Genomic DNA, 24442 nt, shown 5'->3' with positions numbered 1-24442 from the left:
TTTACATTTTATTACTGCAGGGAACAATACATTAACCACTGAAAATAAACCTGTTCAGGTCAGTTTTAAGTGGTGGAGGACTTACATTGAAAAGTAAAAGCACTGAAGGTATCAAAAACAAAGTATGAAAAGTTCAAATTCCCATTAAGAAAAGAATTCTTATATAAAAAATGCTGGATTATATTGTTATGTGTGTTATTAAGAACTAACATAATGTTCTAGCAGGTGAAGGTGAAGCTATTAAAAACATTTTGTGTGAAAAATCTGAAAAAAAAAAAAGTTTATCTGAATACAGCTTTCAGTTAAATGTAAAAGTACGTTTCAGATGGTTTCAGAGGTACAGGTCAGAGTAAAATACACACTTAAAAGCACCTCAAACTGTACTAAAGTACAGTATTTAAATACATGTGTTCAATTACATCCACAACTATGTTTCAGTGATGATAAATAACTGCAAAGACTGCGCACAATTTGATTTACATTCATTTAATTGATTTTTTTAAATTTTGACTTACAACATAGTTTTCAAAGGCAGGCTGTGCAGCATAACAAGTATTTCGAGTGCTTTTTGTCCAACAATATCGTCAGTTGTTGAATCCTCCTTTATAACATTGGTCAAAATACTCTTGACAGCTGTGTTACAATCAAAACACATTCTTAGGGAGCCCCGGCTCTACGTCGGTGACTATGTGCAACCTTCATGTATACGAGATGGGTGACAGAAGTGAGCATGTGTGAAAAAAGATTGTACACTTAGAAAACAAAAGGAGAAACAGAGGATTTTACATTGCAACGGAGAAGTACATGAATTAACCTTTGGGTTGAAACAGGTTGGATCCCTCTTTCTAAAAAGTGCTATGGTGGGAACCAAAAAGTGTTCCATGATTTTACAAAAGCACAAAGACAATAAAATATTCCCAAATGGTGATGGAAATAAATTCAAAAAAGGAATGTCATCAATCAGTCACCATTCGAGATCTCACTTACACGATACAACTATTACAATCCCTGACTGGAACTGCGAAGCGCAAGTGCTGTAAATATTTGTGTGACTGCAGGAAAGCATTTGTTTAAAGTTGCAATATCAGTATTCACTTCAGTTGTTCGTAAGTGTGAGTCACAGTTAGTACACATGTGGACTTTATAGAGATGCCCACGATAGAGATGCATTTAAGAGCTGAATGAACATCTTGGTGCATTAGCGTACTGCAGACCGGAAAAGGAAGTTGTACACGATTGTGCGCTACTATTTGGTGGTGAACACAAGTGCAATAAAATGACGTAAATGCAGCAGTTTTTTCAGAGGGCACAAAAGGCAAAAGTGATTTATGCCGTTTGATGTGGCAGGAGGGAAGTACAGTAAGAGTGTAAGGCGTCAGACTTGTAAAATAAGGAGAAACAAATAAAAGTGAATGTTAAACATTGATATAAACACAGGAAGTACTATCATGTATTCTCTAAGCCTAACATTTATATACGGTTCGTACATTACATGGAATAAACACTGATATTCCATTTTCATCGGACAGGACAGTGATCACAAACATAGTACATGTGACAAAAATGCAAAAAGTTTGGAACAAAACAAAAAAGTTACATTTAATATCAACGAGTGTTGTCATAGAAATGTGTATGCATTATTATCCAGCATCTGCTTCATGAAAAACTGTCAAGCATTAAGACCAAAAACTATCTACGATCATAACTGTAACTTCAGATTTCCTGTTTGATGCGACTCTGAAACAACATTTCACAAAAATCGCAGTAGTGCTGAGAGACTGCCGATGTGTTTCACTTACTAACAGTGCTGCTCAGCGTCTTCTCCTCTTCGAGGCCTCTGTGAAGTTATGACCTTGTGGTTCAAGCTGAACCCGCCCGTTCTGAGAGCTATCGCCGTGGGGCAATGAGGTGTTTTCGGATCATAGTTTCACAAGTAAAGCTCAAACGTGCAGGAGATGAAACTGCCAAAAAGGGTGCGGTGTTTTAGTGCTGACGCAAAAAGTAACTGAGGTAGGCAAGAAAACAATCAAATGCTTGACCACCGTGTTTGTCTTTGTTTAAATGTATGTACCAAAGTTATAAGGACTGTTTGAAAAGTAAAAGAATGTTACAGTAAACTAAAAAAGAAAACCAATGAGGAGTCTGGGTATGATATCAGTTTTCTTACTCTAACGGAGCATTCAAGTGTAAAGATGACCTTGCGCTATCAGAGCTAGTTGGAGCCAGTTAAGAATGAGATCCATGCAGGCCTGCAGTCCAGCTGCAGCGCTGGTGACAGCATGCAGTGTGCCTGTTTGCATAATTCGGTGACACCCACAGCCCTGGCCTCTGAGCGTGCCCTCAGGGCTTTTCTTGCGGGGCCTTGAGGTGAAAGGGTGCAGAGACGAACGGGTCGACAGCGCTCACTTCTGAGGTCCATGAGTGAAGAGGTCCAACGGGGACGGACGCCACGGCGGCTTGCCTGCTCACGTTAGTCACTACTCTGTGAGCTGCTACTGGCTGCTGGGGCACGGGTCCCTCAAAGTGTCGGGAATATTTGGCCAGAGCTTGCGGGCGGAATGGTTGTTGGGCAACTTGACCCAACACGCCTTGATCAGGGGGCACGGAAGGATATGAGGTCTTGGGCTGAGCTTCCTTTCGTTTTCCGAAGGGAGCCTGAGAAAACACGTCGAGCTGCTGAGGAGCTGTGAGGTGTGCGCGTGGGAACGGGGCGTTGGCGAACACGTCGCTTGCATCTTCTTGCCCGACCCGAAAGGGGGCTTTAGAGAAAACATCTGCAGCGACTTCTGCCCCCTCAGCAGGCTCGTGAACGTGCTGGCTGTGATTCAGAGCGAAGGTGCTCGGAGTCGGCTGACCGTAGGTAGATGATGGTTGTGTTGGAGCTGCGCTGGTGTGCGGTGAAGAGCTGAGGCCTACCTGAGGCCCTTGTTCCTCTTCATCCTCAGAGTCCAGCAGCAGAGGCCTGGAGCCGCTGCAGTCATGGGCTGCTGCATGACTCTTGATGGCTCCCTCATCAGGCTGCTCTTCCTTGCTGCTTTCTTTCTCCTCATCCTCATCGCTGGAGTGCACACATCTCTCGTTTGTTTGAGAATGTCCTTGTGGAGGATCAGGCTCTTGTCCCTCACCAAGCACAGAGTAGCCATTGCTCTCCCCTTGCACATCTGTATTAGAGAGCAGAGATGGAGGAAAAAAACACATATCAGAGGTGAACAAAAAACGTTAGATAGTATAAATATTGTCAGTAAAGAGATCCAGCTGCCCAATAACATACTAAGACCATCAAACCTCAGTCACATACACGACATACAATATGACCGATTTATAACATCTCTAACCACAGGAGGGTCAATGCGAGTGACCCAACAGTGAGAAACCGGCACAGGACTGCGACAGTACAAACATGTTCTACTCTGAACAGGTCACATAAGACAGACGAGACTGGCCAGCTCTACCATTACAACATCGAAAAACCTTGTTTCCACAAATTAGTTTCAGCACAGCCACACTATCCTCAACCTCCAAAAACAGAGCTTCGTGTTGGGCGAGACGGTAACAGCAGTTTAGCTCTGAGTTAGAATTGATTGTGTTGAGTTAGATGGAGCTCAGAGGGAGTCAGTAGGTCTGTGGAAACAAGGACAAAGAGCCTTCACAGCAAGAGTAGAGGAGATTAGGGACAGACAGGTTAGCACAGATGAGCAGAGACAGGTCAGTCTTACCTCAGCAGTGTTGGCAGCGGCTGTTAACTGGCAGCTCTTGGGAAGATGTTAGTTGCAGCCATTAAAAGGAGAAAACCAGTTTTTGTTTTGACTTATTGGGTAACAGACTTCATCACACACTACCAGCCCCTTTCTCATAGTGTACGCTTCTCCTCAAGCTGAAAAATGACCTACAGATCATCTCACTGAGTCAGAGCCATCTACCAAACTAACAACAAACAGCAGGGCTGCTCATGTAATCATGTGGAATAACAACTTCCAATTCCTCACAACACACCTCATAGACTCTACAATTGATCTGTGGTACAGTCTAACCACAAGCAACAAGTCTGGGACCCAAAGCCCTTTATCGAGGTTTCTGGCCTGGAGTCACAACACAAGTGATCTGTAATGTGATTTTAAAATATGTGTCTACCCACATCCAGGAAGTATGGAGTTGGAAAGAAAGCCTAAAAAGACACTGGAATAGTCCTTTAAGGCTCAACAAGACAACCGTGACAATTGTCAAACAGATAGTGTGTGATGATGCTTGTACTATGATGCCCAAACATGTATCCACAGTGAACGGCACACATTAAACAGTGGTTTACTACTGAAATCTGAGCAGAAAAGGCCAAGTATCTGTACTCTAATTCAGTCCCCAGACAGAAAAATGATCCGTCTGTGAAAACAATGAAAATGGAAGAATGAATCTTCAGACTCCAAGAGACTTCATTTACATTCACATGAATCACTTTTATTCAGTGTCTCTTTGAACCTTAATTCATAAAAATAGAAGTACACACTCCATAATGGTCCTGCTTTGACATTTGGACATATGCCGAATCATGTCAAACATTTTGATATAATCAAAGTCACTTTTATACCTGCCACCATATCAACCCAACCAGCACCACGAGTACATTAGTTTCACACAGCAACACAAGTAAAACTCTACGGCCAAGGCGAGAACTCTGCAGGATACAGCACTGTAGTGTCTGATAAGAACATGAAGCATCACTGGAGGATTGCATAGATCAGCCACAAAAATGCAAATGACTTAACTGAACAACATTAGATGGAAAGGAAAAAAGAAAGCATAGTTTTATTTACCCATGCTAGTTCTTACAGTATTGGCGATGCCTAGGATTAGCCTTTACAATGTGCCATACTGAGGAGGAAGGGAAGAGAAACTTTATGCGTATACACCAGTGGTGGCATATCAGGGGAAATGTACTGTTTTCTGTTTGCATGTACATATGTAAAAGTGATATGGACCCTAAAAAGAGACTTATACCTATTCAATGGAGCTTCCTTGGCTAGAGAAAAGCAAGAATGAACGGTAATACTTGGCAGGATTAAGGATGTAAAGCGAAGTCAGTTGTAGTGATTGTGATCAGATGTAATACAACACGTGCAGCTGTTCTACAGAGATATCAGGAAATAACTTCCGTCATTAGCTCTGGTTTGCTGGCTCTTAGGTAAAATCTATCCCAGTAATATACGGCAACGTACGAGTTCCAGTATTATGTGAAGGACTGCGGTGGAGAGATACAAATACTGCTTAGTCAGGTAAGTCATAAGCACTTTGTTACGTGTATCGATGATGGCATCTAAAAATCAAAGCACTAGCTGAGTGACTGACGTAGATGGAGAGAAGGGACAGCGGGACTTTGGACAGAGCACGGGGTCAACATCTTAGCACTCTTAAATACAGCTTCATACACAAATATTTTTTATCTATATATCCTTATAAATTTTACATATGTCATAATGGTACTCATTTCATACATTCATTCTAAAACACTATCAACAATAGTCACGTTTATTCATATCATGATAGATGAAATGCTTTTAAATATCACACACACTAAAAAAAAAAAAAAAAAAATCTACTTTTACCAATGCTGACAAGAGCAAGAAAGAGGAAGAATTAACATTGATTTTATGTACACATAAAAAGGAGTTTTTCTAAATTTCTCCTCTGGTTGAAATGGCTGTCGCATTGGCCAAGTGACGTCAACACGTGGTGGGAATAGACTGGCTAGAGGGGACACGGGATGTCAATGGGAGAGGGAGATCTTCACGTAAAGCTTATTTGTTAGCTACATAAAATAACTCATTGAAATCTACATTGTACCTCCCTTTCTGTAACCATGGTATGCTGATAAAAATCCACTCATCTGGAGTGACCCCGAGAGCAGACGGACACATGACACAAATACAGCGCAAGAATGAGATCTTTCCTTTAGCTTTGGCATAGCTACAGCTCAAATAATTTGATTCCCTTTTTGTTTCTGCTGTGCTCATCTTGGTGAGGGGTCAAAGATATGATGGCGAGTTCATGAGCCTACGCCTGAGAAGATGTAATAATGAAATGCACGCATGCCATGAATGCTCTTACAAAGTGCTGTAGATTATGCTGACAGTGAAAGCATCCTGCCATCGCAATGCAGCCCAGTGAATCAGCCGTGTTGACACGGACTTCATCAGTTGCAGGATTTCAATACATCGTCATGAGTGAGATTTGCAGATGTACTGTAGTTTTAGGAGAAGTAACACCCTGCTCAACGTCCTGAAACAGGTGACAGTATATAGCTGTGCTGAAGTTGCAGCTCTTAACACACGTACTACATTAGCTTAGATAATTAGCATTAAACAGGTTTGACGTCCTAAGATGGCACGGACTGTATGTGTGCACTAACATATCCAAAGTGTTTGAAAAAGAAAGACTAATTCTCCCTGTACAACAGTAGCAGAAACCTGTAAAGGCTGCCCAGAGCTCACAGTTATTTCTTTACTAGTTGACAACCTGCTTCATTAGTGCGAACAGCTCTCAGTGGTTCCCTCAGGGTGCATCTTTGTTTGCCCAGTTGTTCCGCTCAAACATTGCCTCACATTAATCTGGAGGTCTTGAGCATTTTGACTCATTCTTTAGTCAGACCCCTGACACAAATGAGCATGCCCGATGGTGGCTTGTTTAAATAAAGCTTCGACCCTGAACGAGTACACAAAGTGAACACAATGCAGCTGTGATCAAGCAGTGCAATGTGTGCGTACGATGAACATCGACCGCCATGGCAGTGCGCTCGATGAGGGATATTAATGCAAGTATGAGGAAAAGCGTGAGGAAGACCGCGGTGGAGCCGGGACAGAAGCAGACGATATGCTCAGGCATTAATGAGGAGATTTTTACCAGCGTGGGAATGTCAACGGCCAGCAGAGATATATGAAACCAGCTTATCAGGCAGCTAGAGATGGAGTTGAGGGCAAGGAGGCACATAAAAAGAAAGGTTCCACTGAACCAATCTATACTGGCGCCTCTGTTTCACTTCATAAGGTGCTACATTAAGTGCCTCTGCTTCCCCATCTCTATCCCCCGTCCCTTTGTTAGGATTGCACACTGCCCCTTCGACCTCTCCCACCCCCTCTAGAGGTCGATGAGCTGATCCACCAGCAGAAGGGAGCGGGCCAAGTTGGGGATGCTGGACTCTGAACTGCCACTGTTGCTGCGCGAGTGACCACCTGAAACGTGCCAGAAAGAAAGAGAGAAAGAGAGAGAGATGGACATGGAAGAGCCGAGGGAGATTGTGAAAAACAAGCAAAAGAATGAGTAATATTAACAGAGATTTTATGGGAAAATTAAGAGCGAGGAGTTGATGAAGATGAAGGGAAAATGATGGCAGAGCAGAGAGATGCATGAACGGGGGCAGAGAGAGAGAAAGAGAAACAGGCAATTGAGTGAGCTGGGATAATCTTTATACAGCTGCATCATTACAGGGGGAGAGTAAGGGAATGCCATTCTAACATGAGGAGACTTTCAAGATAAACTACACAGAGCCAAACACCTGCAAGGCAGAGAGTCACTGGCAGTGTAACATTAGGAACAAAAGGAAGAAAGGTGACTCATGTGAGAGCTTGATGGGATAATAAAGCCTTAATGTGACAAGCACACCCATACAAGACCTCTGACATCAGCAGTCAAAGGAAACAGCTACGGTAACTGAATCGGGGGCTATGTCATTCTTCCTTGTGGCTCATAGTCTGGGCTTCAGCAGGAGTGAGTGCTCATCTCAGGATTCTGTTAACCTTACCTTGATTTGAGTTTTTGGAGATGAGCACAGGAATAGGGTCAAACTCGTCATCATTGCCCTTCTCCCCACACGACATGAGGAAAGCAGAGTCTGCGGTGAAGGAAGAGGAAATGAAGGAGTGATGGAGGGGGGGAAAAGAAGTTAACTCAGCCAAAGAAAAAAACAAAAAGAAGGGAGGATGCTAGTAGATTAAAAATAGATGGAGCCAGGGCAGTCACAGTATTTAAAAGCCATGCATTTTAGGTGGCTTTTGGCTCTTCTACATATGGGTCAAGGGTCTGTGAAGTCATTTAATGTGTCATGTGTCATTTTTTGTTCTCTCTGTTTGAACAAGCCCTCCTGTTTTTGGAAAGGACCGTGGTCTGTGGTGGTTTCGCAGGCGGAAACGCCCTGCAGACATAAGTCCAGCTGAGAGGTGCAGCAGAGGGGAGGTCTTACCAGAGGCCGTCTGACCAGGCGGCAGCTCCTCCAGACAGGATCCAGAGCCGGAGCCAGGGGGAGCAGAGGAGCAGGAGGAAGGGAGAGCAGAAACAGACTGGCTTCCATGAGGAGAAGTGTGAGATAACAGATCGCAGCCCAGCAGAGAATCCTCCCCAGTGAGAGAGTCTGAGACAGGATGAAGCACAGCCAGAGGGACAAGGGGTAAAAGTAAAAATAAGTTTGTTAGCTCAAGGAGGAAAATGCTATTTGTTAGTAAAGACAGTTCTATGTTTTATCTATGAAAGCATATAATCAGCATCACAGAAAATGTGCTGCATAGTCAACACACAGCGTTACAAGAATGTAGACTGTGGGTGGATTTGAGCCAAGATTAGCACTCATAATAAAAAAAAAAATCTGTTAAATGTTCTCAGTGAATAGACCACGTCACACCCTTGAATACCTCAGGGTCATGGTCCACATCACTGAGCTACACTGAACTGTTTAAGTCACTGAGGTTAGCTGCCATTCTGTGTGAGTGACAGAGCCACATGATTTCTTTGTTGCGAGGACAACGTGCTCTGGCACAAAAGGGGATCATGACCGCAAGTGGAAACAATTATTCCTTGCTGAAAATGCTGCAAAGAATTATGTGCAGATTTCCCAGTCTGTGGCCCAGGCTGCTAACCTGGCATGCTGGCGGGGATGAGCTCGGGCTGGCCTGAATGTCGGTGGGCCTGGGGAGCTTCCAAACCAGGAATCAGTGAATCCACACACACCTCTGCCTTCGCTACAAGGAGACAGCAAGTGGAAAGAAACGGTAATACAAAAGACATCATTAGTAATTTAAAAGAAAATAGATTCCCTTACTGGGGATAAAATCGATGGGGGCCTTCTTTACTCCACCCCCAGTGAGTTTTTCCAACTCTATGACCATGTGAGGGCAAGGAAAAATGCATGCAGAGCAGAAGGGGAATTTGAGGGCAAGGCGGGGGACAAAAACAGAGCTAGTACCATTGGTGGAGCTCTCTGCAGAACTAGTGAAGGGGTCAGCCAGGGTTAAAAGGTCGGGGAGCAGCAGAGAAGTTTCTGGGGACTTCAGTCCCTCAATCAGCTTCTCTGTGGGCGAGCCAGGAAGAGGGGATGGAAAGAGAGGTAATGGACAGATGGCAAGAGACAGAATAAGGCGATAAGGGAGGATTTTGCATACAAAAAGGAGGAGAAAAATTGAAGAGATTTAAAACTAACAATGTGGGGGAATATTACATATTGACAAAATCAATGAGGACAATTACAGTTTAGGGATACTGATAATATAGCAGACACTGTATTGTCTACATTTCGGGACAAACTGTTCAAGAGGCAATTAAGACCAAGTAGGATGATGACTGCATGAAGACCATCATAATGCGAACATTTCAAGGTAAAGTTAATGACACGACTTGATCAGGTTGCTTGCAACATCAATGAAACCACAATACAATAATACAATTATTGTATGATTTGTTAGTTCATCAAGTTTTGCCGACCACAGCCACACACTCACCGATCAGTAAGCTGAAAAACATCCCATGCAATCAAAAAGGACAAAATTCTACTACATCCTCACCAGTGGAGTTACGTTAACAAACAATTACTAAAAAACTGAAAATGCTCACGCTGTTGAAGAACAAGGTTCAACACCGAGCATTTAATTAACCAAAATAAACCACAGCAATCAGTGGGTTTCTTCACAGAGATCATAGATTGAAAGAAGTGCCCTGTCAGTCCACATGCCAAACCTCTCTGTTCATTTTTGGACCGATGCAAAGAAATGAGCAGAGAATTACTTTGTTCAGTTGGCTTTACCAAAGCATTCATCATAAATTATTATTTATTATGTTCTAAAAAAAGATGCACCTTTATTACTATTTAAAAACATTCATATGATTAAGCTAAAATACAGTCCATGCACGCAGCGACAAATTACTGACTTTTCATTTCTGCTCATACTTACAGGAAACTGCTATGGGGCAAAATGAGGTGGGGCGGGCGTGGGGGGGGGGGTCTTAGACAAGGAATGTGTTGGCTCAGAAAATGGCACAGCAGATGTGACCTTTTGCTCCCTTCACTATAGGAAAGAGGCCAACACTGATTAAAAGCTTTTTACAAATCCTAAATGTAAAAAAGCTTGTTCTTCCAGTAAGGTCAATGGAGAGAGCATATGTAAAATTATATATGCTTCACAAATATGCTATATTTTCTACTTAATTCCAACATGCTCAGATGGGGCTCTCTGCTCCACCTGCTAAAGTCAAACTGTGTTTGTTTATGTGCATCCTATTTGAGTGAGTGATACAGAGAGAGTCAAAGAGACAGCTTAGGCTGGCTGGAGAAGATTACCCACACCCTGATTATGTAATAGCCTCAACATTTTTATCCTCTCAGTTCTGGCCTTAAACAGCAACTAAACAAAGGGGGTTACACAGCTAAGAATTATGTACTTCCCAAATGGCTAAAGGTTGAACTGTGGTGAACATAAAAGGCTTGGCCATCATTTTAACAAGGCAGCGGTGCTTAGCTTTCTCTTGTTCTTAGTGCCACTGGTAAGCAGGTTCCTCCAGCAGTAAGGCAATCCAATTAACAAAGGAGAATTTGTCCTTCGCGTTACCAGGCAACAACGAAAGCACAGATCTGCAGATGAGATGCGATCTAGCTGTAGCCACAGTCTCTATTCATGGAAGCTGACAAGGAGCCACTGTGAGGCTGCTTGCTATATCAACAAGATAGCACCGTGTACGAATCCAAACCACAAAACTAGCACTCATAAACTAACCTCTGGGAAGTGTGATATCCATGAAACTACTTGAGTAAATAAAAAACAGAATGAGTCATAAGCTCTAAGAATATATTTGTTTCAGAGACTAAGGCCTGAGAGAATCAAAGGCACGGCTCGCTCTGTGTCATGTTGTGACAAGAAAATTACCTGTGGTGTCAGAGAGGGGGAGGGGATTAAAAGGGTCCCGGACAGTCAACAACGCTGAGCCTGCACACATGATGCCTGCAGATCTTTCAGCTTAACATTGCACAGTCAATACAGATGGAAGAGAACAAAGTAAGGAACATGAACAGAGCATGAACAACAGACAAAGAGGGTGGGTGTGTCTAGTGCACAGAGAGACATGAGCAAACTTTAATGACATTCATCAATACAGCAACACATAAAGAGGACGTGATGCAGGTATATGGCTGAATTCCACTTCCGTCAATGTGGTACTGTTGCAGGTAGATACTGAGTCAAATGCCAAATTGACTGATATTTCACTCATACAGAAGCCTCCTGAAATGAAGTATGCAAAGCAATGAGACAGCACACTGAGAGGAATTAAGCAAAGCCTTACCTGAAAAAGCATTGAGCCCTGGAATGAGATTTTCATTGGAGCCCGTGACCTTCTCTCCTGGTGTGGCGGCTGTGCACAAACAAACAGCAAAGGAGCAATTCTCCTTAGATCACATGACTATTTACCAATGCTGCAGGTGTAAGTGTGCAGTGAACAAGTTGAACATACCCTCAGCTAGCTTTGCAAAGTCTTTGTTGAGCAGCTCTTCTGCCGTTAGCTTGGAGAAGTTATCATCCCCAAAGGGGTTCCAGCTGGGCTGAGCGCTGGGCTGAGCGCTGGGTGCAGAGAGGGCTGACTGGGCGTCACCGTCACCTGGATGGTACACACTTTGCTGGGACGAGCAGGGGGAGCCAGAAGGAGTAGTGCTGGCTGATCTGGAGTACACAGAGGTGTAAACATTAACAAAGGAACTACTGCACAGTGAAATTTGATCATGGGTGTTCAGTCCATGTACACTGGCCTACTGATGTATGCAAATAAGAGTGAGTGAACAGAGTTATTTAAAGACTGAATTGAGCGATTCTTCTTAAGCTGGATTCCCTGTAAAGGGGTCGTTTATTGGGGTTCTGTCATGTGAATGGACTGTCTATTGCTCTTGCTCTGCACTCAGTGGCATAAAAGGATGGTTCATCCTCACATCACTGAAGGGAGTTAATTCTGCTCACTTGGACTTGTTCAGGCTGGCCTCAGCTGCAGCGGCCTGAAGTAGCTGGGTAGACTTGCTGACTGGGACCCCAAACACGGCACTGTGGGTGACATCGCTCAGGATGCGTCTGTGGCCGCTCTTTGGGGCCATCTTTGGCGAAGAGGGGGGTGTCAATGAGCCGACTTTGTGGATCCCTCGGCTGGCTGTCTGTAAGGAGAGGAAAAAGATACACAGGGGGAAATATGAGGGAAAATGCCAACAGAGAGGATTTCTGTTAAATGCATGAAAAGAAAAACAAATTGCACTCCCGAACATACAAAAACCAAGCAAGAAAGAGCCACTGGAAAAGAAAATCTGAAAAAGAAGACAGATTATAAATTCCTTGAAAATCACAGCCACAACAAAAGAGGGGAAACTGTTATGGAAAAAGGAAGAAAGTATTCCCAGTGAGGAGACTGTACGGAAACAGATACACATCATGAATCAAGAGACTGCTAAGTCTATGATTTGGTTATTACAGTGATGTAATACATGTAATACAGACAGGATTAAAAGAAGCAGTCTAGCTACATAGTGTTCACATTTTCACATTTCATACATTCTGTGAGACCATTCCTGCTTTCCTTGCGCCCCAGAAGAGAAGTAAAGATTTGGATATGATTGGTTAGAGGCGACCCGGTAATCAACTCCACGGCCCAAAAGATCAGCAGACGGCAATAGCAGAAGGAAGTTACCACGACCTCTGGGTCAGCTGCAGGACCAACGACTGCAGACTCAGGGATGGGGGTCAGATGCGGAGCTGCTGTTTCAAGGACAGGGGCTACGTGCTGCTGCTGGTGTTGCAGTTGCAGGGTAACAGGTTTCGTTTTGGACAGGAGCAGGGTAGAGGCCTGCGACCCTGCTTGTTGTTGTTGTTGTTGCTGCTGCTGGTGGAGGCTCAGTACCAGCTGATGCTACATAGGAATACCACACAGCCAAGCATGAGGAAGAACCAGTCTGTTATCTGTAGTGCTTTGACAAACACAGCAGCCTTTTATATCACAGTTTTCTGAATCTATTCTCTACCTTTTTGACAGTACACAATGGAAAGAGAGAGAATACAGGAAAGCAGGAAGGAGACACAAGAGAAATAGAAATAGAGGAGGAGGGGTGAGTAAATATTCATTCACAGCATTTAACGTTATGATAAAAGTCTTTTGTCCCTAAAATCACAGTTTCCAACAGCAGAACGCACTAGAGATGAATAGTATTGTTTAGTGAATGACAACTTTTAGAAGAGCAAATTTTAAACCAGGAACAGACAAAAACAGCAACACAGGGAATGATCAGAGGTGCCGCCGTCCATTCATGGATATTTAAATTACAACGAAAACAATTAAAAATGCAGTATTTTCATTTTATAGTCTGAACCACTAGATAAACAGATCACCAAACATCATCATCACATTGTGTGTGTTATTATTACATGAATAGTAGTGTTGCTGTGAAATTAAACAGGAATAGCTGATCGCTGATAATCCAAACTGTGTCTACATTGTGTTCAGTCACAATATCAATCAAAAGAAATACATTGGCAACATCTGTTTTCCAAGGACCCTCTGTTTTGCAAATTGGTCCATTACACAAGTCAATGTGCAAGGCTTTTCAACCGTGAAGACTTTTCTGGGAACAGGAAGGACTCGTGTACTGCAAATAACGTGCAAAAATTACATTTCAAACCTAGCTGTCGCTGTTTATTCAGTTACTGGTCTAATTTGAAGTCTCATGTTTTTCGAAGACGTGGTGGAAAATCAAGCATGGCTGTGCTGAAGAAAGTTTATTTCACATTTATTTTCCAAGTTAACTTGGAAATGCATTTTTCCAGGAACTATTTTCTTGAAAAGCTCTCATACTGTTTTGGCACTCTTTTGGTTTGAAAATTCAAAAATTCAAAATGTGTAGCCACGTGTGCACAGCATTGTCACACACCATCTGTCAGTATTCCTGATTGAGATTTGAACACACTCAAAGTGCCCAACAAAGTATTTCCACCCTGGCTCTGCGTGTGTGCCTACCTGCTGGTTGCTCTGTGGGCTCAAGAAGGCGGCGGCTTGTTGCTGCTTCATGAGGAGCTGCTGATGCTGAGGAGTAGCCTGTGGCTGCATGCTGGCTGCCTGAGCTGGCTGTGATGAAGCCTGTGCAGCAGGAGCAGTTTGGACAGCAGCTGCAGCCGGAGGTGGGACACCGATACCAACTCCTGGAGGGGAGGAAAATAAGATGAAGGATGAGAATAACGTAGACCTCTGGTAACTTGAACAATCTATGCAACAACTGATGAGATGTTACAATGAAAGATGAATTAAGAGTTTGCGTCCCAAAAAAAGTCTTTCAATGACTAGTAATATCTGGGCTTGTGATATATTCTGAGGCAACCATTCATGCATTTTCTTAGAATAAAACATTTAGTAATTATAGTAATAACTATTTCTGGTATTTTCTCTTTAGTACTTTTTGCTTTTTTTGGCACTATTTTATTTGAACACATTAAATATTTTAAAGCACAAACACTGCTTAGTTGGAGATTCAGCAAACATGTGAATCAGAACTGCACATAAAAAACATGGCATTATACTGTTGTAATTAATGTCACATCGTGGCACCATCTATTCTGTCTTTGCAAGTGGACCGCAGATGGATGGCCTCGTCAAAGCATGGGTGTCAAAGGACTCATAAAAAGACAATTAAAAGCCTTTTAAGAATGGGCTAATTGAACCACTGAGAATACAAGCCCTTGATAGGCTTTCGGAGTCAAATTCTTGTGCATGCTCACTTTGCTGTAATCAATACAAGATGTCACTTTGAGTATAGCGTATAGCTTAACCAAGATAACCATCACTATTAATGCATGCCCCTGCTATCTAGTAAGAATGGTCTTAACCCTGGCACACCGAGGTATCACTGAGCTACTCATACCTATGGCCTGGGGTGCTCCAGCAGCCACATTGGGTCTCTTTCGTGGGGTGAGAGCTGGCTGGATGGGAAGAATGCCCGATATTGGCTGGGGCTGAGCCTGACCGGCCTTGGGTCGTTGCCGAGGTGCAATTGAGGTTTCCATGGTAGGAACGGGGTCAGTGAGCCTGATGGAAGGAAAAGGGAAAAACTAACTAGTAATTTAGAGGTTTCTCACAATTATAAGACTGAAATGCTTCGCTTTTCACTCACCTGGCTTTGGTTTGACTCTTTTTGGCCACTGCTTCACTTGCTCTGATAGGCTCAGGAAGTTTTGCAGGAATCGGTGAATTCTGCAACAGTAACAACCAAACCATGGAATTTCTTACATCAGTGAGGTATCAAGAAAACATTTTGAGTGTCACAGCAACACTCCAGCACCGATTTGCAGCATCTGTGTATTGCAACATTATTGTCCACTTAAAGGGAAATTTCACCACATTTTAGGCAGATGTCCAATCAGTGTTGGTGGCAAATGTAGTCAACTGAAGCATTAAATACCTGCACTGCTGTATTCACTATGAATATGGACTTCTCCTGCTGCTTCTCCTGTTCTTCTAGAGGCTATTTACCTTGGACTCTGGCCTATGTTTCCGACAGCGAAAATGGCATCCTCAAAATGGGTGTAGGGGATGTTATGAACATGGATATATGTTACAGTATTTCACTCAGATATTCAGCCGTATTTATTTGAGCCAGAGTATACGGCCAAAGAAATGCAGCAGAGAGAGGCTGTGGCTGCATTAGCCATGTAAGAGGATATGGACAGTGGGGACCAGAACCTGAATGGCCGAGTCCAAATAGCAACTGGACATCCACAGAAATGTGGCAAAATTTCCCTTTATTAATTCTTAGGAGATGAGGTCAGAGATTTGGCTGAATCAAAAGACCAAGTGAGCTACTTTGTAAATGAAGTAAAAAGGGGCATAATGAATGGAGGGCAGCAAAGTGACAAAAGCTAGAGAACTTAGTCTCTCTATCTATATCAATATCATTATGTCCTGGATTATTTTCCTTAGAGAGCAACAAGACAACTGAAACTACTGTGTGTGAGATACACAAACAGGCCTAACTTATTAAAAAAATAAGATGACCAAACTGCTAATATTCAACACCAACCCTACAGGATATTTGCATCTCAAACCATGCCTGCCATGGTGACTTACTTACATTTACATTTGGGACTGGACACTCTCGTCCAGCCAGTTTAAAGGCAAAGGAGGATATTTGGTAGATGTCTGGTCTGTTATCTGGGTCAGGTTCCAGCATGTATCCTGAGAAATCAACGAACAAAGGATGTTTGGTTTAAATCGAACACATGAGAATTCACATTCAAATGTACAGCAACTGCACAGGATGCAGATGCTGAATGTAGGGCGGTGTGTGTATTCTGAGGAACGGGGCTACTCACTGATGAGACAGTGCATGTCCTGGGAGTAGCGGGAGTTGTCTGGGATAGTGAAACTTCCATCGCAGATAGCCACTTGACTCTCTCCAAAAGGAAGCGTGAAGTAGCACAGCTTATAGAGTAAACAACCCATGGCCTGTACAGACAAGAGAATCAACACACATCACTTAAATGTGAGCCTGTGTCATGTCAGTGCCTACTAATACACATGTGGTTATCATGCTAAATTACAGTGATCATACAGTCATCATAATGTAGCGTAGTGGTAATAATCACAGTTCTGCTCACCCAAATGTCGGCCTTTGTTGTGATGATCTGTCCCCCATAGAGGTTGACCATCTCTGGAGCGCGGTATGACAGAGTAGTGTACCTGGTTTTAGGAGCAGACCAATGAGCTTCTGAATTTGAATGAGAAAAGCCAGAAGATAGAAGCAGCTCAGAAAACTCACTTTTTGATTTCCTCCTCCACAACTGGCACCCCCTCCGTCTGAGGATTTTGGAAGCGGTTGGTGGCACTTCCAAAATCGCAGAGCACATAGTGTCCCCGGTCGTGCAGAAGAATATTTTCCACCTACGTGAGGAAGACAAGATGAGACCTGTCAGAACTGATTGTATATGAGATGAATAACAATATCACAATAAATTATTTCCAAATAATTAGGGTGGCTATTAATTAGCCAGCATGTGAACAGTATGAGCATATTGGGAAATGAATAAAACTTGCTTTGAGATCTCGATGGATGATTGGAGTTTTGCAGTGGTGGAGACGAGCGACCGCTTCGCACGTGTCACAGAAGATCTGTAAGACCTCAGCTTCAGTGAAGCCTGTCTGTAGCCGCTGGTTCATTAGGTTAACCACCTGCCCGCCTACATAAAACAAACAGGTCAATTTAAGCGTCTATGAAATGCCAGTTGATGCCAAGTTAAGACTTTCTCGACCTAATGGTTTCTTCTATGGAAGACGTTATACTTTTTTGGCAGAAGTAAGAGAAATATTTCCTTTCAAAAAGCAATGTTTGTAACAATGGGCTGAAATAATATCTATACCCACAATAACAATTAGATAAAACTTACATTTATCTAATTATCTATTGTATTCTGAAGACAACTAATTCGTATGGCAGTTCTGGAAAAGACAAGCCGAACTGTCACACAGAGTTTGTTCGTGGGAACTTTTGAAACAACATGTAGACGACAATGTAACACACATTCTCTGCAACATCAGCTTTGCTTGCTGCTTAGGAACAAACTCAATCATGGGTCAAGTGAAGAAAATAGAAAAGATGACGAAAGCACTGCTTTTCTAATGTAATTGGTTACTTATCACTGCACTAGCATTGGTGCTTGTATAGAAAATGTATCTGTACAGGAGGTTTAAAATGCGGTCACAAAAAAGAACTGTTAATAATAATAATAGCTTGGATTTATATATCGCCTATCAAGAAACCCAAGGATGCTTAACATAGTACAGCAAATAATAAGAAAAAAGCAAAAGCAGGAGCAGAGTCAGGAGAGGTTGTAGGCTGTTCTCTGTACTCTGTTTAACTCGACTTCAACAGCTACACAGTAACACTGAAATTTTAACTCTCTATAAATAACACCACTCAGTGATGTATCGACTGATACAGAAGTTGTATTGACCAAGATGGCGATCAGTTGAATATCTGCCTTCCAACAGAACAGGATGCTGTGAGGAGCTGAAGGTAATGGAGCTTTGAATTCAAAGAGACAGAAAGGGCTGGGGGCGTTGGCCGATTTACCTCGACAGAAGTCCATTAAGATTAGGACTTCCCACACGTCGCCACCTCCAACTGCAGTAATGCTGGAATCCAGGAAGCCAACTATGTTTTTGTTGCCCACTAGGTCCCTCTGTGTAAACAAACACAGGAGATGCAACAATGACAAACAATGGAGAAACAGTTTTGGAAGATTTTACACTCCCAAAATATTTGGCTTAGTAAATTACAAAATAGATCCATGTTTGTGACTATTCAGTCTATTTTTATCTGAAGACAGATGCTGAGATTCTGCCAAAGGTCTGCCAGTAATGATGATAACCATCCAGTGATAGACATGCCGGTCAGGGTGTGGCTGCAGGAACTGGTTAATTTCACTTACAGTGAGGACTTTAGTTAGGAAAATGGGCAGGCAAAGTAACTATTCCATGTGTTTAAAGGGCATTAATTACAGTCACCATCTGTCCCTATCACTTTTCCTGGGTCAGACTATTGTCAGGTAATGTTAAGTATTTGCATTTCAGCCACACAGGATTATAAGCATTCAAAGTAAGCCACATTCAGACCACAGATTCTAGATAATCAAAGCACGTATTTAAATGCTTACTCTCAAGATTCAAGACCTTTATTTGTCACATACACAGTTATACACAGTATTCTTCTGTGCGTTGTCAGTTACACTTGCTACATTTTCCAGATACCATTAATCCCACCCACCTCAGACTGCAAGCAGGTTAACATTAACACAATCCCCTCTTACAAGTCCATTCCCCAGTAGTGTCGAAAAGAAAACGTGGTTTGCTGCACTGGACTGTCTTACTCACCATAATCTGTATCTCAAGATTGCAGACCTGTAGATCATGTTCATTGTTGACATACATCCTTTTTAGTGCACAGCGTACGCCTTGATGCGTCCGCACCAAAAAAACTATGGCAAAACCTCCTGTAAACAGAGACAACCAAAGAGAAAAGAGATTAAACACAGTTCAAAAGTACAACCCAAGCTATATATGCTATGATCTAGAATAAGCATCTCAAAATATCCTGATCCACTGCATTTCTGGACTTTTTTTCAGCAACACCATATTGTTTTTTAGCATAAGATGTGCAACAGCATTATTAACTGGTTAATTTCACTTGTCACTATAGTCACAATTGCTGATATTCTGTAATTCTCCACCAGCGTAACCAAGAAAGACTCCTCCACAAGTACTAAATGTGAATTAAAGGTTCTTTTCTGACAGGAACACGACTTAGCATAATTATATTTTTCTGAGTGTCTCCAAGCCAAACACCACTGTGCTGTGCTCAGACCCTGACAGAAATCTCTTAATTCTGGCAGCTAATGAGGCTGACTGATGCAATACTGAAATTGGCTTCTGCTAAACTAACATCTTTACAAATTCGTATTACATGTTATCACTGTCTAAGCGAGGAAAGGAGAGCTTAAAGGGAATTCTGTCTGTAATCAGTGCTCAGTTGGCACGCTGGTAAGAGGAGCTTGAAACCGCACCATGTGAGTCAGCAACTGTGCTGAGAGGAAGTATGCAAGAAGTAGACAAAACTGACACGGGATACAGGAAGTGAGAGAATTCATCATCCCACCTTCGGTCGAAGTGATGCTGACACTTGAAGAAAGCCACGAGGTGGCTGTATCCATCCAAACCACCATTAGAATGATGAATAAAACACAGATTTCTTTCAACAGATATAAATAGATAAAGCTACCTGATTCAAGCCAGGGTGAGATAGCATTTACACGTGAATTCCACATCTCAATTTCTGTAATCGGTGCTTGTTTTGAATTGTAAAAATTGAGTATTGGAAAATAAACAGTTCTGGTTGGACTGCATTGAGCTGTGAACAGTGGGATAGTTTATTGTCGTCATTGACTTCTCGATGTAAGAAGGCATCATAAGAGGCATCAGCTTGCATTTGGTTCTCTCTTTATTATATGTTGACAGCATCTAGCAGCTTTCCCTGTAAAAGGTCTGAATTTTGCTGTTACTGCAGCTCTTCTGTTCACAGTTTTTTTCTCTCACAGCTTGTGTTAATGCCATGCACAGGGCTGACTCATCCAGCTGGCATCACTAAGCCAAGGACAGCTCCACGTGACTGGGTGTCATTTGATAAAGACTGCCTTGGGCAACATTACTGTGAGCTGTATTATTAAAGAATGGAGAAAAAAAAAAGACAATACGAGTCAGCAAAATGTAATCATTTTTCAACAGGCTCGCCTCAATGTGTGATTCAGTGCTCTGTCCTGCATGTGACAGGGTGGAGGTGGGTAACCATGGATGATAACACAACACAATTTCACTGATGTAATCAGCTACAAATTTAATACTGGAAATTTCACGATGAAGTGCAAACATCTACAACACAGTGCTGCACCAAGAGACATGGTACTGGCAGAGCGTTTGGCTGAATAATCAGTATTATACACAGACACAGAGAGGCAATGAGCTTGTGAAGTAGGTTTCAGTGACGATAATATCAAACTAATTGAGACTCTATAATGAATCAGAATAGAGAGAGGAGAGTGCACTTGATGAGCACACACTAGTCTTAAGTGTGTGTGTGTGGTTTGTCGGAGTTCAGACAGTTGAGCTCCCGCTGTCTTGCACAGTCTATTCTGAGATGCCAGTAAGAAATGAGAAGGATTAGCAGCCTTCTTAAGCAACATTTAGCAGTGGTCTACAATCTCAGTGTGAGCAAATAATTGTAAGTACAGCTACAAATAGCCACTAACCTCTTGACGTCAGTGACTGTCAGGATTATAACACTTTAGCTTATGCATACATGCTCGTGCAAATGGACACAAAAATACTCCTTTGGGCACTGTCATAAAAAGCACAGTGAATGGTTATAATGTTTGGTCACAATTTGTCATCAGAGTAATGTAACTTACATAACTACCATTTAGGCTTAGGGCTACTACACATGTCCTCATGACTGCTATGCTGTTTACAAACATGTTATCTGCGAGGTTGCACAACACTGCAGAGACAGCAAGAAAGGCTAACAGCAGTCTCATCTACTGCAGATAAAAAAATTAGCATGGCCTAACCAGTCTTAGTTAAAGAAGGTTTTTGTGCTTTTGGTTTGTGATTTTGGTTTGCAAATGAAGGAATAACTAACTGAAGCTCCATGTAGTGTAGTCTAATAGCAGGTAGTGGGGACATGTTCTCTGATACAACAAGCTGCATACAGCTCCAGAACAGGTCTAATGTTACCAACAGTAACTCTATATAAATAGAAAACAACACATCTTGTTGATAGTAAAGAATGAAAGCTGTGTCTCGGAAAATCTTCCGTAATGACATGATTCCTAGCATGTACCTTTGGGCCTTGAGCTACAAAAGCCAGTATGTCCCTCTGACTGCTTTTGACCCTATAATAGGAAAAGTGTATTTTATTTCATGCTACAGGCGATGGGGTTCAACAATGACAACAAAAGGAGTAGATAAAGTGAAAAAAAAACACTATTTACTAAGACGGCAGCCAACTAACAGAAATTAATAGCCCAGAGTACACCCGAAAACATCTGAATAAATAGGTCTAGAGACACTAGGGGGGAGTCACATTGCAAGGAATGAGTCCACTGCTGGAGCAAGAAAAAATACGATCTGCAGGAAAATATTCCATTGGGCATTTTGTGAAAGATTTATAATATTGGGGAAAGCATTTTTTTCTGTCTGTCCAAAATCCTGTTTATGAGCCCTAAAAATGACCACCTCAATGAATGTCTCTATCAAACTTGAAGCTTTTCCAGAATTGATAAGAAAACTACAACGAGTCTTCATTCACAGAAATGAACAAATTCCACTAAAACTTTCCGCTGACGTCTCAGTGCAGGGTACATCTGAGGTTAAACCATTCTAAACCATTCATAAAGCCATGGTGTGGCCAAACAGATGGAGCCAATCTATAGTACTGATGAATTAATCAGTCTTCTTTCATCTATTATTTAGTAAGGGGCGCTCTTAGCTAACAGGGCATGGCAGACTCTCACTGCAAAGGCAAATGACCACGGGAAACCTGGAAACCTCTACTACGAAGCTTGTTTAACTGCGTTCTGGTGAAGACTACCTTTGAAGTTGAGAAAAGTTTCAAACAAAACGTTTCACACCCTTGAACATAACGACTTAGATCCACCTGGAGTTAATCGACATGCAAGATTGTCTTAACATGGAAAAGTACGAGTCTCACGTATCTTCTGAAACATGGTAATAAAGTCCCACCTTGTCAGGGGGTCATGTTGTATGTAGCTGCAAATCATAATTACCTTTAACCCCTTGTAATGTACTTCTCAAATCTACCTTTGAGATTTGTCACTCCCTCTGTAAATATCCAGGCAGGTGACTCAGCATGACATTGGTCTTTTACAACACAGTAGAAAATCCAGTTAAACAAAGTTACTCCCACCCTTAAGGAGAAGCAAAGAGAAATGAATCTGGACAGCTGACAACTGTATAACACAAGCACACTCTCCCACATTTGTAATGTCAGCCTCAAAACCTTATTTTCCTGCACTCCAGTGGTCATTATAAAGAAGAAAGCCAGCTCAAGCCACAAAAGATGAGTCTGATTAGAGGAGAGCCACCTGGCGAGTACATGAACATCGAAAGAGCTGCTTGTGCTGGTCTTCCACAGCTGATACTGTCACTGCTACTGCCTTTCCCATCAATAACAAATACAAAAGCTTTTCGTGTATCATAGTGTTGGTGGTCTGGCTGGGCCACAGAGCAACAAAACCAGGCCCACTCATTTCACTAACGTTAATTGACTGTCCATCATCACAACAATGTGGTACAGCTCAGATTGTGGATCTAATTAAATGTTTGTGTGACATGCGAGTTATCCACACAGCTGATAACAACCACATAATTCACCTTCGGCGACAATTTCCTCGACGGTCACTTGATATCGTCCAATGGTAAAGACCCGTCCGATGAAGCTGCCACCGCCGCCGGAACCAGCGCCTCCTCCGCCGACTCCGGAGCCAGGCCCGGAGCTCACCAACTCCCGACGAGAATCAAAAAATTTCTTCATTTTCCCCGGAGGTTATCCAAAGCACAGTCAGGTCCAAAATGTATTAGTGTCGTAACAGCAGATATGACTGGATAAGGCCAACCCCTGCTCGTTGAGGTGTTGGTGTTAACGCTATAACGCTGGCAGTTTTCAATAATTGAATGAATGCAGCCAGCTAGCGTCAAGCTAAATGCTAGCTAACTAGCTGGACCTCAAAATATTCCAAACACTGACGCCCGACGCTCCTCGGCTAGCTCATGGTTTGAACAGCAGGCGGAGTCAAATATTGTTGAGAAAATAATAAGATATAACGTTCCTGCGGAAGTCGCCGCTTTCCACTGTGAACCGAGAGCAGCACTGGCTAAATTAGCCCGGCTTTGAGCCCAAAAAAAACACTTGTTTGCCGTTAGCTCACCTAGCTAGCTAGCTAAGCAGCTAGGTGCGGTGACAGCTGTCAGTTGATAGGCTGGCAGCCAGGTAGGTCCTTAATGTCCAATGCAGCTTATTACACATCTCCACCGGTATCTTCCGCCAGAGATGTTACGTAGTTCACCTGCTGCTCTGTTCGTCTGTATCGAAGTAAAAATGACAGACCTCCGCTGCTTTGTGCGTCCGGCAGCTGTACGAAGGCTGCTCAACTAACTTAATGACAGAGCTAACGGGGATACAAACAGAGTGGATGCTAGTGGAGGAGTCCTCTCTGCGGACTCCGTCCTGCTGGACTTCTCCTCATGTGATTGGGCAAATGAACAACGACTTCCTGTCAGTCTGCTGGGCTCTGGTCCCCAATGCAAACACTGAAAAAGCTCCCGCTGCTCAAAGGAAACAATCTGACCAGCTCAGGAATGAACCCACAGTACACTACCTATAAGTGTATTTTAGCAGTGCAGTCTCTTTATGGGCTAAACCTGTCTGGACATATGCATTATATAGCTTCGAAAGGTGTGCATTTGTATTTTGACTTCCAATGACACATGAGATTAAATTTAGATCAGAGAACACATATATACCTGGGCTGTATATGTTTTTTTTGTGTCAAAA

At 42.6% G+C, this 24442-nt stretch overlaps 1 protein-coding gene across 4 annotated transcripts; it reads right to left on the bottom strand.

Annotated features, from left to right (window-relative positions):
• Positions 1 to 490: 490 nt before the first annotated feature.
• Positions 491 to 24044, bottom strand: aak1a (AP2 associated kinase 1a). 4 transcript variants are annotated; one of them, XM_070833162.1, is made up of 19 exons: positions 23263 to 24044; positions 19192 to 19310; positions 18392 to 18500; positions 17356 to 17498; positions 17081 to 17202; positions 16920 to 17001; positions 16635 to 16767; positions 16394 to 16497; positions 15437 to 15516; positions 15188 to 15351; positions 14290 to 14471; positions 12970 to 13188; positions 12255 to 12442; positions 11758 to 11963; positions 11590 to 11658; positions 8898 to 8999; positions 8228 to 8395; positions 7790 to 7879; positions 491 to 3161 (listed from the first exon to the last, which is right to left on the bottom strand). In XM_070833162.1, exons 1-19 carry the CDS (start codon positions 23420 to 23422, stop codon positions 2341 to 2343), a joined length of 3261 nt encoding a protein of 1086 aa, XP_070689263.1. In that variant the 5' UTR covers positions 23423 to 24044; the 3' UTR covers positions 491 to 2340. The 4 variants fall into 4 exon arrangements, with proteins under 4 accessions (XP_070689263.1, XP_070689264.1, XP_070689265.1 ...); XM_070833163.1 differs by having other exon boundaries at positions 12976 to 13188; XM_070833165.1 differs by lacking the exon at positions 491 to 3161 and adding an exon at positions 7126 to 7220.
• Between the last annotated feature and the right edge of the window lie 398 nt (positions 24045 to 24442).

This window comes from Pempheris klunzingeri, chromosome 7 (genome assembly GCF_042242105.1).
Source record: "Pempheris klunzingeri isolate RE-2024b chromosome 7, fPemKlu1.hap1, whole genome shotgun sequence".
NCBI lineage: Eukaryota > Metazoa > Chordata > Actinopteri > Acropomatiformes > Pempheridae > Pempheris > Pempheris klunzingeri.
The sequence above is the reverse complement of the archived record's forward strand: the minus strand, read 5'-3'. Positions and strand labels throughout refer to the sequence as shown.